Source organism: Ascaphus truei, chromosome 17 (assembly GCF_040206685.1).
Source record: "Ascaphus truei isolate aAscTru1 chromosome 17, aAscTru1.hap1, whole genome shotgun sequence".
Lineage (NCBI taxonomy): Eukaryota > Metazoa > Chordata > Amphibia > Anura > Ascaphidae > Ascaphus > Ascaphus truei.
This window is the reverse complement of record NC_134499.1, coordinates 32,165,967-32,177,995: the sequence shown is the minus strand read 5'-3', so window position 1 is coordinate 32,177,995 and position 12,029 is coordinate 32,165,967. Positions and strand designations below refer to the sequence as shown.

The 12,029-nt window shown below is 49.9% G+C and overlaps 1 protein-coding gene across 2 annotated transcripts; it reads right to left on the bottom strand.

Annotated features, from left to right (window-relative positions):
* Nucleotides 1–437: 437 nt before the first annotated feature.
* EFCAB12 (EF-hand calcium binding domain 12) lies at nt 438–11,927 on the bottom strand. 2 transcript variants are annotated; one of them, XM_075574658.1, is made up of 9 exons: nt 11,741–11,927; nt 7,961–8,730; nt 7,390–7,584; nt 6,532–6,691; nt 5,521–5,738; nt 4,896–5,103; nt 4,326–4,521; nt 1,087–1,233; nt 438–739 (listed from the first exon to the last, which is right to left on the bottom strand). In XM_075574658.1, the coding sequence occupies exons 2-9, from the start codon at nt 8,432–8,434 to the stop codon at nt 463–465; spliced, it is 1,875 nt and encodes a 624-aa protein (XP_075430773.1). In that variant the 5' UTR covers nt 8,435–8,730; nt 11,741–11,927; the 3' UTR covers nt 438–462. The 2 variants fall into 2 exon arrangements, with proteins under 2 accessions (XP_075430773.1, XP_075430772.1); XM_075574657.1 differs by having other exon boundaries at nt 7,961–8,727; nt 11,741–11,864.
* Nucleotides 11,928–12,029: the final 102 nt, after the last annotated feature.

The following is a 12,029-nucleotide window of genomic DNA, read 5'->3' as shown; positions in this document are numbered from 1 at the left end:
GAAGGGGTGTGCGCTGGGAGGGGAGGCGCAGGGGTTTAGTTACTTACCTGGGCGGGAGGAGGAGGAGAGGTGTGTGTGTGTGACACCTTTGGCCCGTCACTCCGCCTCAGGCCAATGAGAGGTGTGCAGGGGCGGGCGGGCCAAGGGAGCCATCTCATTGGCCTGAGGCAGAGTGACGGGCCAAAGGTCCAATGTGATTGCCCCTAGGGACAGGACAGACAGACGAACACACATACGGCGGTTTGAGAAATATATATATATACACACACAGTTGCACGTTTTCTCCGGTTACCTCCGAACATCTAAAATCCTGCCTCAAACTGGGAATTGGCTTTTAGTCTCAGTCAGGAGGTAAACCCCAATTGTGTGTATATTCCTTATTTATTCCGCCCATGCAACCCCCACTCCCCCCCCCATTCCCAATACAAGGCTGTGTGTATGAGACAGAGCTGCCAGATTTATTTAGATAATAGCGCCATCGAAAATAAATGATAACATTTCTGCGGCAAATCCATAGCTGCGTGAACTCCCGGCATTTCTTTGGACCAATAGCAATCTTAGACACTGTCCTTCTGAATGGCAATATCTCCGGGTATCGCTGATCAGTGATGGGACGACAGATCGGGCCCTCTGAGCGACCTGGGGCAGATAGATACGGAGATTGTCCAGGAGATGCCCCGGCCAGAAAGCATTGTCATCAGCTGTCAGGAAGGCGTGGGGAAATTTCCTCTTCAGATTCCTAGGAAATGAAAAAAACAAGTCTCCGATGAGGGAAATTCTGATGGACACATGAACAATTTGTGACACGGTGTAATATGTCATGTGTTGTTGCTCATCTGAGGTTGTATTTACCTAATTTTAAGACCTGCTAAGGAACAGATGATTGCTATTATGTCCTGATATGTAAAACCAAAGAATTCAAAGAGGGTGTACTTCCTTTTTCACACCACTGTATATGCTGTATGTATATGCTACATGTATATGCTGCATGTATAAGATGTATGATGTATACACCTGGCAGTGCAGAGAGCTGTATCGTGCAATGTAACAGAGCAAAGTGCTTCTTAGATCATTCTCAGGACTGACCGGCTCATCTCCTGGAATTGCTCAAACGTGGTCCAGCAGTTTGTGGTTCCTGACCCGGCCTTGGAGCGACCCCTCACTTTGGCCTTGACCCTTCTCACGTAAGTGCTGGTGGGATACGGTACAGTGCTGGCGGGATACGTTACCCTGCTGGCTCAAGAACCAAATGGGGAGTAGGTTAAGAGCATCTGAGATCTGCAGCTGCAGGAAGGTGGAAGAGATACTGGGGGAGAGGCAGGGAGACTGAGGGACACTGGGGGAGAGGCAGGGAGACTGAGGGAGAGGCAGGGAGACTGAGGGAAACTGGGGGAAAGGCAGGGAGACTGAGGAAAACTGGGGGAGAGGCAGGGAGACTGAGGAAAACTGGGGGAGAGGCAGGGAGACTGAGGGAAACTGCGGGAGAGGCAGGGAGACTGAGGGAAACTGGGGGAGAGGCAGGGAGACTGAGGGGAACTGGGGGAGAGGCAGGGAGACTGAGGAAAACTGGGGGAGAGGCAAGGAGACTGAGGGACACTGGGGGAGAGGCAGGGAGACTGGGGGAGAGGCAGGGAGACTGAGGGAAACTGGGGGAGAGGCAGGGAAACTGCGGGAGAGGCAGGGAGAGGCAGGGAGACTGAGGGAAACTGGGGGAGAGGTAGGGAGACTGGGGGAAACTGGGGGAGAGGCAGGGAGACTGAGGGAAACTGGAGGAGAGGCAGGGAGACTGAGGGAGAGGCCAGGAGACTATGGGAAACTGCGGGAGAGGCAGGGAGACTAAAGGAAAGGCAGGGAAACTGAGAGAGAGGCCTTGGTATTGCTTTGGTATAGTCAACCAGCTCATAGTAGCAGCCACAAGCACGGCCACACACAATATACCTCATCTTTACAAATGGCAAACACTTCGACTCAATCTCTGCTGCCACAGTACCTGGTCTGACCACACCATAATTGAAGCTTCTCTGTCTCAACCTCAAACATCAACTAAACCAACGAGGACTACTGTGAGAATGTACAGACCACATACACTGCTGTACCCTAAAGCTCTGGACGTGAGTCTCACAGACGCAGCCTCTGGTCTAGCAACCAACACTGATGTTGCCTCACTTTCTGAAATGTACAACTGGGGTTAGAATGTGGTAGACACAATAGCTAAGCACCAAAAAGTGAAACCACAACAGCTGATACTCTTCTGATCTACTGAACAGTTGAATATTTTAACTTCAAGATCCAGAATATAAGAGAGGGACTATAGATGTCAAGAGAAACAATCCGACCTTGGATTGAACACCCAGCAACATGAGGTTCTCTGGATTTTCTAACATCTCCTGCAGGGAACTAGATGACAACCTCCAGACTATGTGACCTGGACACCTGTCCATCATGGTTTGTGAAAGCCCCATAAAGCATAATCCGCAGCACCAGCCTCTGGATTTTCAACCAATCAATTGACCCAGAGCAAGTTAATGAACAATCTGAAATCTACCGTAGTTCCGAATAATTAACACTAGATACCTCAGACCTAAAAAGCTTCAATCCGGTTTCCAATCCCCCATTTTTCTCCAAAGTCATAGCAAATATGAGAGAGCTTCAACTACAAGTGCACCTAGAAAAAAATCACAGTCTGGGGGGAAAAAAATAACAATCAGTCAGGCTTCAGGAGACTTCACAGAACTGAAGCTGCCATGATAAGTGTGATACATGACTTGCTGACTTCTACAGATAGAGAATCTCCATCCATTTTTATTCTGCTGGACCTCTCGGCTACCTTCGACACGGTTGACCATCAGCTTCAATTACACAGGCTGAAAACTGTTGAAGAGATATCTGTCCAAGCCCTTGACTAGCTTACCACCTCATTCTTAAGCAGAAGACCCAAAAGAGTATACATGAGTGGGCTCTCGTCATCTGCAGCATACATTACATGTGGAATGCCTATACAATCCATTCTCTTCCCTCTCCTCTTTAATATCTATATGAAGTCAGTGGATCCAATCACTGCAAGCCATGGTCCCAAGTACCACCAATATGCAGATGGTCCAGTATGTGACTATTACTCTGGCTATGCCATCTCACTCAGCTTGCCTTGCAGATATAAGAACATGGATGGTTGGTGAAAACTAAACATGGACAAAATGGAGACTATCATCCATAACCAAATGAATAAACAAAAGAACCTGAAACACGTCCAAATCCAAGACCACTCCACAGTACCCTCCAAACCCGAGAAAAGTCTGGGCATCACCACTGATAGTAATCTCACAATGCAAGAACAATTCAAACAAACAATCGAGTCTGGCCGCTACCACCTCCACTTCATCGAGACATTCAGGCCTCTCCTTAAGGAAGACGTAGGGAAGGTCACCCATTTCCTGGTAACCTCCAGAATTGACAAAGGCAACTCACTCTATCTTGGCATGCCAAATAACCAGATAAACCGTTTGCAGGCAATTCAGAATACTGCAGCTAGAATGATCAGAATCACCATATCAGTGGAACCCGGAGAAACCTTCACTGGCTGCCAATCAGACTGCAAATTAAAGCACATGGCCTAGAACCATCATACATCACGGAACACATTACTCAATAGCCAACCAAACTACTCATGTCAATCAACAATACACCGATACAGTGTACAATTCAGTGTACCTCGATTCAAATCTACCAGGATTGGAAAAAGAACATTCTTGGCAGCAAGGCCAGGGCATTGGAACAATATTTCTATCAATATCAAGCAAGGCCCCACCTTCCAAGATTTCAGGAAATCACTTAAGACCCAACCTCTTCTGTGAAGCATTCGAGCACTGGCCTCAAAGCTCACCATATTCACCTGCTCTGTGAAACCCGTGGGTATTCCACGTGCTTAACATTGATTGATTGAGAGAGGAAGATAGATAGGGAGACTGCGAGAGAGACATCGAGATTGAGGGAGGACCTCAAGAGACTTTATGCAAATGTAGGACATTTAAACTCACACCATGGGGTTATTCATTAAGTTGTAATATATACATTGTATGTGCGCATGCGTAAATCTATGTAATATACACTACCCGTATACATACCAGGTTCAGTGTGTGCATGTTCGCTGTATGTATGTGGATATATATACTGTATATATACTTCATATCTGACTGTACAATACTTACATTCACCCCATTAGCAGTTAGTACATGTGTTATGTATATACACCCTCAGTGCAGTGTATACATACAGGAGAAGTACACTAAATCTCCCGGTGTGTATATTCCGTGCGTTATACACCTCACCTGCTCTCCCGTGGGCTCGCAGGCTCTTTGTGCAGGTCCAGGCCCAGGCCCAAGCGCAGGCTGTCTTGAGAGTCTTTCCTCACTGAGGGCTGTCTCTTCGCAGGAGCCTCTGCGCAGGTGAGGGCTGTCCCAGGCTGTCTGATCCTCAGCCGCTGTCCTGAGGAGCTAACCCGACTGTCCCCGGGATACAGCAGCCCTGCTCAGGGGACACACACAGGATATGGGACTTACAGAGCCTGCCACTCCTACTGCCAGCTCCAAGCCCTATATAGAGATACGCACTGCTCTGCAGTATACTGAGAATCACAGGAGTTGGGTTACCGTTAAGAGGAGGGGGAAAAAAGATGAAAAATGCAAATATTTAAAACCACGTTTGATGTTTTAAATTCCTTCATTAAAAACCATATGAAAGAAAAATGTAATCAGCAGAGAGTGAAACAATGTAACGGCAGCTAATGTTACCACAATTCACGACAGGATTTAAGCAAATATCTCCGGGGTGCTCTAGGTAAGAGAAGAAAGGATCACTGTAGAGGGCGTGAAAAAGTGACATCATCGCTTTGCACTCACCTCTTTCCAGCAGTCTCTCACACAGGGGCACTCCGTGGCTCTTACATAGCTTCAGCACCTCATAGTATTGTTGCAGGCACTGCCTCCTGAACTGATCCACCGCCACGCCCGCCTCTCCTCCCAGTGTGGAGGGCATGGAGTGGGCATCCACAGCGGCGTTCCCCGAGCGCAGGGGGCGGCTCTGTCCAAACCATTCCAGCGTGTCACTCTGACGGGACAGAGACAGATGCACAGCTCAAGAACAGGGATCCCCGGTGCGGCGTCAGCCTCTCCCGGGGGGTCCCAGCAGCGACAGGTTATTAAGTATCCCATGAAGCTGCTTATTTACACATTGTAGGCCGCAGGACAGCGGAGCCGGGGGACCCAAGTAGCACACACATCACTCAGACTGGCTATTTATTTCTATATTCCCAAAAGATGGCCATAATGTGCCTCTGCTGACTACAAAAGTGTATTATTATAATAATGACTGACCGGAAGAGTCAGGTTTTGGCATATTTTTATGCTTACAGTATATTAATGAAAAAACTCATCAGGCTTCCATGCTCATCTCCCCTCTAATCAGGCTTCCCCCCCTCTTCTGACCTCACCTTCCCCCTCCCCTGGTCCTCTCCAGTTTCCTCACCTTCACTCGGCGCCTCCTCTCTCTGTACATCCTTCCAATCTCCTCCATGTCGTCATAGTTTAGGGGTCTCCCTTCCTCCAGGCTGATTCTGGGCACCTGCAGGAATGCCGACCTACTGCCCAGACTCTCCTCACTGTTAAGAGAGGAGGAACCGCTCCTTGTGGCCTGGACACGGTCACAGTCACTTACCCGGACTTCAGGAGCCAGGGAGCGGCCAACTGTTGTGACAGTGACAGAGAAGATACTTCATTAGTCTGTGTTACCTGCGCTGTGGGAGGGATCCTGTAAATATACTGGGCCTGGAACTCAATGAGTACGGAACAATTACTAGCAATAACTAATAGCATCACATGGTACGGATGAGCTGTGAAATGCCCACAATCTATGTGTTTTTGTTGCCTGAGGCACAGGGAGATAAAGTGACTTGCCCAAGGTCACAAGGAGCTGACAGCGGGAATTGAACCAGCTTCCCCTGCTTCACACTGTGTCGTTGCTATCAGAGTCAGTGTCTTTACTCACTGAGCAGCTCCTCTCTATTTGGGTTGCTTATACCAAAAGGCTTTTGAAAATAAAGAGATAAGTTTATGCATATCTTTATTACAAATATTACATTTAATAAATAAGAGTTTAAATCAGGGTCCTCAAGTCCCCCCCCCCCCCCCCACAAACAGGGCAGGTTTTCAGGATAATCCAGCTTCAGCACAGGTGGCTCAATCAGAAACTAATTGAGCTGCCTGTGCTGAAGCTGGGGCTAATAGAGCCACCTGTGCGGAAACTGGGACTGATACAACCACCTGTGCTGAAGCAGGGACTGATTGAGCCACCTGTGCTGAAGCTGGGATATCCTGAACACCTGACCTGTTGGGGTGGGGGGAACGGGGGGGGGGGGGTTTGTTGAGGACTGGAGTTGAGCAACTCTGATTTTGATAAACCAGTAATATTCCTGCAGTAGGAACGGGCACTGTGTGGCAAACGGTCCCACACTGTCACACTGCGGTCCCCATGCCCTACCTGACTTGACCGTTAAGTCCCTCCTGCGCTGCTCTTTTGTTTCCATCCTCCATGATTGACGTCCCACGGACAGCTCCTTGTAGCTGATAACATTTGGGATCTTGCTGCTCAGCCCGGAGACCAGGTCATCAAACTGTGCGTCACTGATGGGGATCCTGGCCTGGAAAAAGATCACCCCGAGAGAAGGCCATAAAAATGCCCTCAATGTAAACTAGCCTGATACATCTCACCTGACCGCAAACCGTGTAGCAAATGTGTCACTAAGTTACCCTGGTTTACCAGAGGAACGGTACAGATATAGCCCAAAGTCCCCCAACTCCGTCCAGAATGATAGGGGATATTGTAAAAAAAAGTCTGGCGTTTCTAGAAACGCGCGGATTGCAAGTCACGTCAGACGTGGTTTGTATTTTACATCGTGTGAAATGATGTTGAATGAATGGGAGATGTACGTATATAGCTCAGGAGACTGTCATGTGATAAACAGGAAATCTGCATCTGCCAACGTTTGCCACGTCTGTTGGAGACCGATCAATGTGTCCCAAGGTTTTGAGCCGCATTGAGAAAAGCGCTAGCACAGGTGTGGCCAATATCATTCCTCGAGGGCCACCGACAGATCAAGTTTTCACGATATCCCTGCTTCAGCACAGGTGGCTCAATCAGTGGCTCAGTCTGAGCCACTGATTGAGCCACCTGTGCTGAAGCAGGGATATCCTCCAACCCTGACCTGTTGGGAGCCCTGGAGGACTAGAGTAGGCCACGCCTGCGCTATTTAATATTAATTAGCGCAGTTAATATTATTAATACTAGACTGGAGGAGCCCCAGCGTCACTAAGTGCAGAATTATTTTTCCCGTATCACCTCTTTCCTGGCGGCTCTCAGATCCCTGATGGAGATGTTCCACCTCTTGTGCTTGTCTATCTGGTTGTACAGGTCCACGAGACGCAGCTGGTGCTTGCGCAGGTAATAATCCAGGATGGCCAGCGCTTCCGGGCAGGGCTGTTGGATGGACGGTATGGTCCAGCAGCATTGCGGGGTCCTGGGCCGCTCTGCGTCCTGTGACATCACACACGGAATTAAAGGCAGGCACGGGTTGGAGTTTGATATATTTGGAGGTGAACTTGTAATATGGTTATTAATATTGAGTGAAACCAATAATACAAATGAATAACAATTAATAGCAGTGTCACAATGTACTGAAAGTTGTGAAATGTTACCATGGTGTTCACAATGGATACAGAGTATCACTGTTTCCCCTAATTTCCAAATCCTACAGTTTAACAGAGAAATAGGGGATCCCATGAATGTTTATGGGGATAAATCATTTGCTGTCGGGGGTGATCCTATAAAACTATAGTGGATGTGATAGCTAATGTACAGTATAAGTCATGTGATTCACAGTTACTTCTAAATCAGAATGTCCATCACCCACCGTATCACGAGTGGTTACATGGGGCGTTTGGGTTTGGGTTTGGGTGGGGGTTTCTGACATCCTATCCAGCACTCTGTACTCCGTCTCCGTGAGCTCCAGTTTTCCCACCAGCCATTTCTTCAGGTCCACCATACTGTCCAGATGGGCCCGGAGTTTCTTCCTGTCGGATATCCACTCCGCACAACCCTGCCGGGGATCTCCCTCCGGGATCACCGGCTTCTCTGCATCACCATCTGATTTAGAACGGCCGCTGCGGGCTCCGTGTAAAGCCCCCTCCGTACATGACGCCGCAGTCTCCACCTTCTCCATGGGAGGGGCGATGATACGGCGTCTCCTCGACTTGGGAGCACCAAACGACCTGCAGGCCGCCTTGAAGAACAACGTCTGAAACAGGTCCCGCTGCCGGTACCGCTTCAGATCATCGTCCACCGAGAGCTCCTGCGGAGTCTCTTGGAAGGAAACCGCCTTGGGCATTGTTCAACTCCGTGGTTGTATGACGATAAAGAGACGTCCGCTTTGATACACCCTTCCTCTTGTTAGATGAAATGTAACCCCTTTGTTTCTTACATCTGGTGCAGATACGTCGCAGGTGGGGACACTTTTTACGGGATCTACATGGGCGTTCTTGCTGGATTAAATGACAGTGTATTCAGCGCTGGTGGGTTGCATGTGGCCCTCAGGGGCTCCACCTGTGGCCCCCAATATGCAGAGATCTGGTGCAGATGATTAGAAAGATTCATACCAGGGTAGACCTGGTGGGGTGTTCACTGCTGAAATAAAAGGGAGAATCTGATAATCCCGTTATCACATGCACCTCCTCCTGATACGCCCCAAATCCCAAGCGGATACACACGGCAAAACTGGGGCAAAATACAGAGATATTGGTGCAGGAAGAAAAACGATCTGCTAAAGATAGACAGACCCCACGTTTCCACAGAGAGTGAAGGCAGGTTTGGCATAATTTGGTAACCCGTTTTATGATTTCTATGTTTAAAGTGTTGCAAACCCTCCCAGCAGTGAAGGCTTAACAGGACTTGTAAAACCTTCACCCCCCCACCCCCATGTGAATATGAGGTGCATGTCTCTCTATATTAAAAATGCTTAATACGTTGAGCACACGCATTTTAAGTGAAACTTCTTTGTCTTTTGTCACAGAAATTGTATTTGTGATGGTGATGTTTTAAATTAAAAATCAAAACACAATTTCAGTGCCAAACGCAAAGAAGTTTCACTTAGGCTACCGGCGACAGCGATGTCGTATCAAAGCAAATGCATTGCCGCCGTCGCGTGCGCTTATAGTAAGCGCGGCGCGACGGCTTGGTCGCGATCGCTGGAAGTCATCTCAATTTGATTTTTCCAGCAACCGCAGCCTGACATCACCGGCACTATAAGCGCAGCCTGACGTCGCGTCGCCACACTATAAGCGCAGCCTGACGTCGCCGGCACTATAAGCGCAGCCTTAGAACGCGTGTTTTAGCGATTTGCCCTTCTATATTTATAGTAAGTGTGAATTCCTTGTGTGTGTATGTGTGTCAGTCAGCGTGTGTGTGTTAGTCAGTGTGCGCACGCATGAGCATGAGTAGAGGCGCATGAAGTGTGTGGCAAGAGGGCAAGCAGTCCCCGCGCGTGTGAGGTGGCGAGGAGGGGACTTGGTGCATGGCCAGGCTTTCACAGCTTCCGGTACGGTTGTAAAAGCGATGAGCAGCCTTTGACTGTGGGCGTGACGCGGCGAACACAGTATCTGCGCATGCGCATGCTAAGATGTGGGCGTGCATGCATATGGTATGTGATTGTGCGCATGCCCATTGTCAGCTGTTTGGGGTGCAAGGGTAGTTGGGTGCAAGCGCAGTAGGTGATTCGCTTGAAGGGCAGTAATGCGAATGCGGGGAGGTGACTATTGGGTTCTGCACATGCGCCGCGGCCCACAACCTCGTCTTCTGCGCATGTGTATAGTGTTAACCTCGGTGCGGCCTGGAACGGTGTTTTTTTGCGCATGCGCGAGCGTGACGTCCTCGCGCCCATTAGGACTGTGACGTCACCCATTAGGAGCGTGACGTTACGGTTTTTCGTTACAAGGTAAGGATTTATTCCCATGAAAACTCAGCAGGTGCCAGCAAAGACGTTTCACTTCAAAAAATAAAATGATGTCTATACCTCCATGAGATTAGCTCATTGGTGACATCATAATGCACATAGCCTGCTGGCAGATATGGAGACTCAGACAGCTATAAAGTTTAGACAGAAACAAGACAAAGAAAGAGCGCAAATCCGTTGACATATGAGGAAAAAGCAAGAATGCTGGAGGAGCGGCAGATAGAACTGATAACGTTATAAGGTATTAAATCCAAGAGGTGCAGTGGAGAAAGAGCAAGAGGGAGGGACGAGGGAGGGACGATAGAGGAAGTGGGTGAGGAAATGGAGGGAGAGGAGTGGGGGAAGATAAAATGGGGGAGAGGAGTTGGGGGGGGGGGGACAATAGAGAAAGTGGGGAAAGAAAAAAGTCAAATCTGTCATATTGCGGAGGGCAGGGTTGGCACGTGAAGCGCGCCGTGGGCCTGAGACCCTAGTATGTTCAAAAGTCCTAAATAAAGCATGTGCGTATACTAACTGCACTAAGACTGTTCTGTAAGGTCCCTCTGATGATATATACAGATCACGTGACTGGCAATGAATGTCTAAGGCCTGGGACCCGCTGCGCTCGTTGGCGCGGGCGGCCGCACGAGCGTTCCCCACCAGCAGGGGAATCCTCCCGAGCCAGTCCCGGTCCCCCCTGGCTGCACAGCTCACTACACGCTGTGACGCGTCAGCCGCTATGGGATACAAGAGAATTGTAATTCCTAGTGTCGACGCGTCACGTGGTGTGGCTGTGAGCCAATGAGGAGGGGAGGCTTTGGGAAGCGGGGAGGAGTGTGGAGGGAAAGCAGCATGAGTGCCTGTCTGTGTGTGTGTCTGAGTGCCTATCTGTGTGCGTGTGTGCGTGTGTGCATGAGTGTGTGTATGTGTGCATGAGTGTCAGCGTGTGAGCCCGCAGCATCTCCCGAGCCCGAGGAGTGGGGGGGGGGGGGGTTAGCGGGTCCCTCCGCTTAAACCACGACCCCCCCTCCCACTCCAGACCCGGCTCCCTACAGACCGCATAACGCGGTCTGTGTCTGTCAGCGCCCCGCCTGTCTGCAGTGCGGGCGCGCTGACTGAGGGAGCGGGGCCTTAGCCTTAGGCTGCGCTTATAGTGACAGCGACGCTTCAAAACAAATGCAGTGCCGTCGCCGCGTGCGCTTATAGTAAGTGCGGCGCGACGGATTGGTCGCGATCGCAGGAAGTCATCTCAATTTGATTTTTCCACCGACCGTCACCTGACGTCGCGTTGCCGGCACTATAAGCGCAGCCTGACGTCGCATCACCGGCACTATAAGCGCAGCCTGACGTCGCCGGCACTATAAGCGCAGCCTGACGTCGCGTCGCCGGCACTATAAGTGCAGCCTGACGTCGCGTCGCCGGCACTATAAGCGCAGCCTGACGTCGCCGGCACTATAAGCGCAGCCTGACGTCACCGGCACTATAAGCGCAGCCTGACGTCGCGTCGCCGGCACTATAAGCGCAGCCTGACGTCGCCGGCACTATAAGCGCAGCCTAATTCACATTAACAAGCATTTTCAACTCAAACTGAAATGGTTAATTTAAAACGGATGGGGGAGTGCTCAAAAATGTCATTAATATTCTAATGATTAATATTCTAATAAAGAGGTTAACTCACATCGCCCACCCCTCCCCCCCAATACCCACCTTAGCCGGCAGTGCAGGGGTGTGTACACAGGGACAGTTGCAAGTTGCAGCAGTCTTGTTGCATTTTTGGCACCATGGTGACGGCCCTGCCCCTTCGTGCTCTGATTGGCTGCTGCTACAGTCAGTCAGAACGTTGGCTGATTGAAGCGCCGCCCAGTGCAGCCCACGTGTCTCACTGTCCTGCCATACTGCTTCCTGGTGTGAGCTGCTGAGCCAGATCCAGATGAGTGCGGAGTACAGTGGGCCACGCGATTTTCTTTATCAATTATTGTTCCTATTTCCGGAACCT

Excerpts from the sequence above, each read along its gene's own strand:
- EFCAB12 (XM_075574658.1), bottom strand. The coding sequence starts at position 8,434 with ATGCCCAAGGCGGTTTCCTTCCAAGAGACTCCGCAGGAGCTCTCGGTG. Across the intron at positions 6,692-7,389 it reads TGAGAGCCGCCAGGAAAGAG|GCCAGGATCCCCATCAGTGA; the intron begins GTGATACGGGAA and ends ATCTTTTTCCAG. Across the intron at positions 1,234-4,325 it reads GCGAGCCCACGGGAGAGCAG|CAGGGTAACGTATCCCGCCA; the intron begins GTGAGGTGTATA and ends TTCTTGAGCCAG.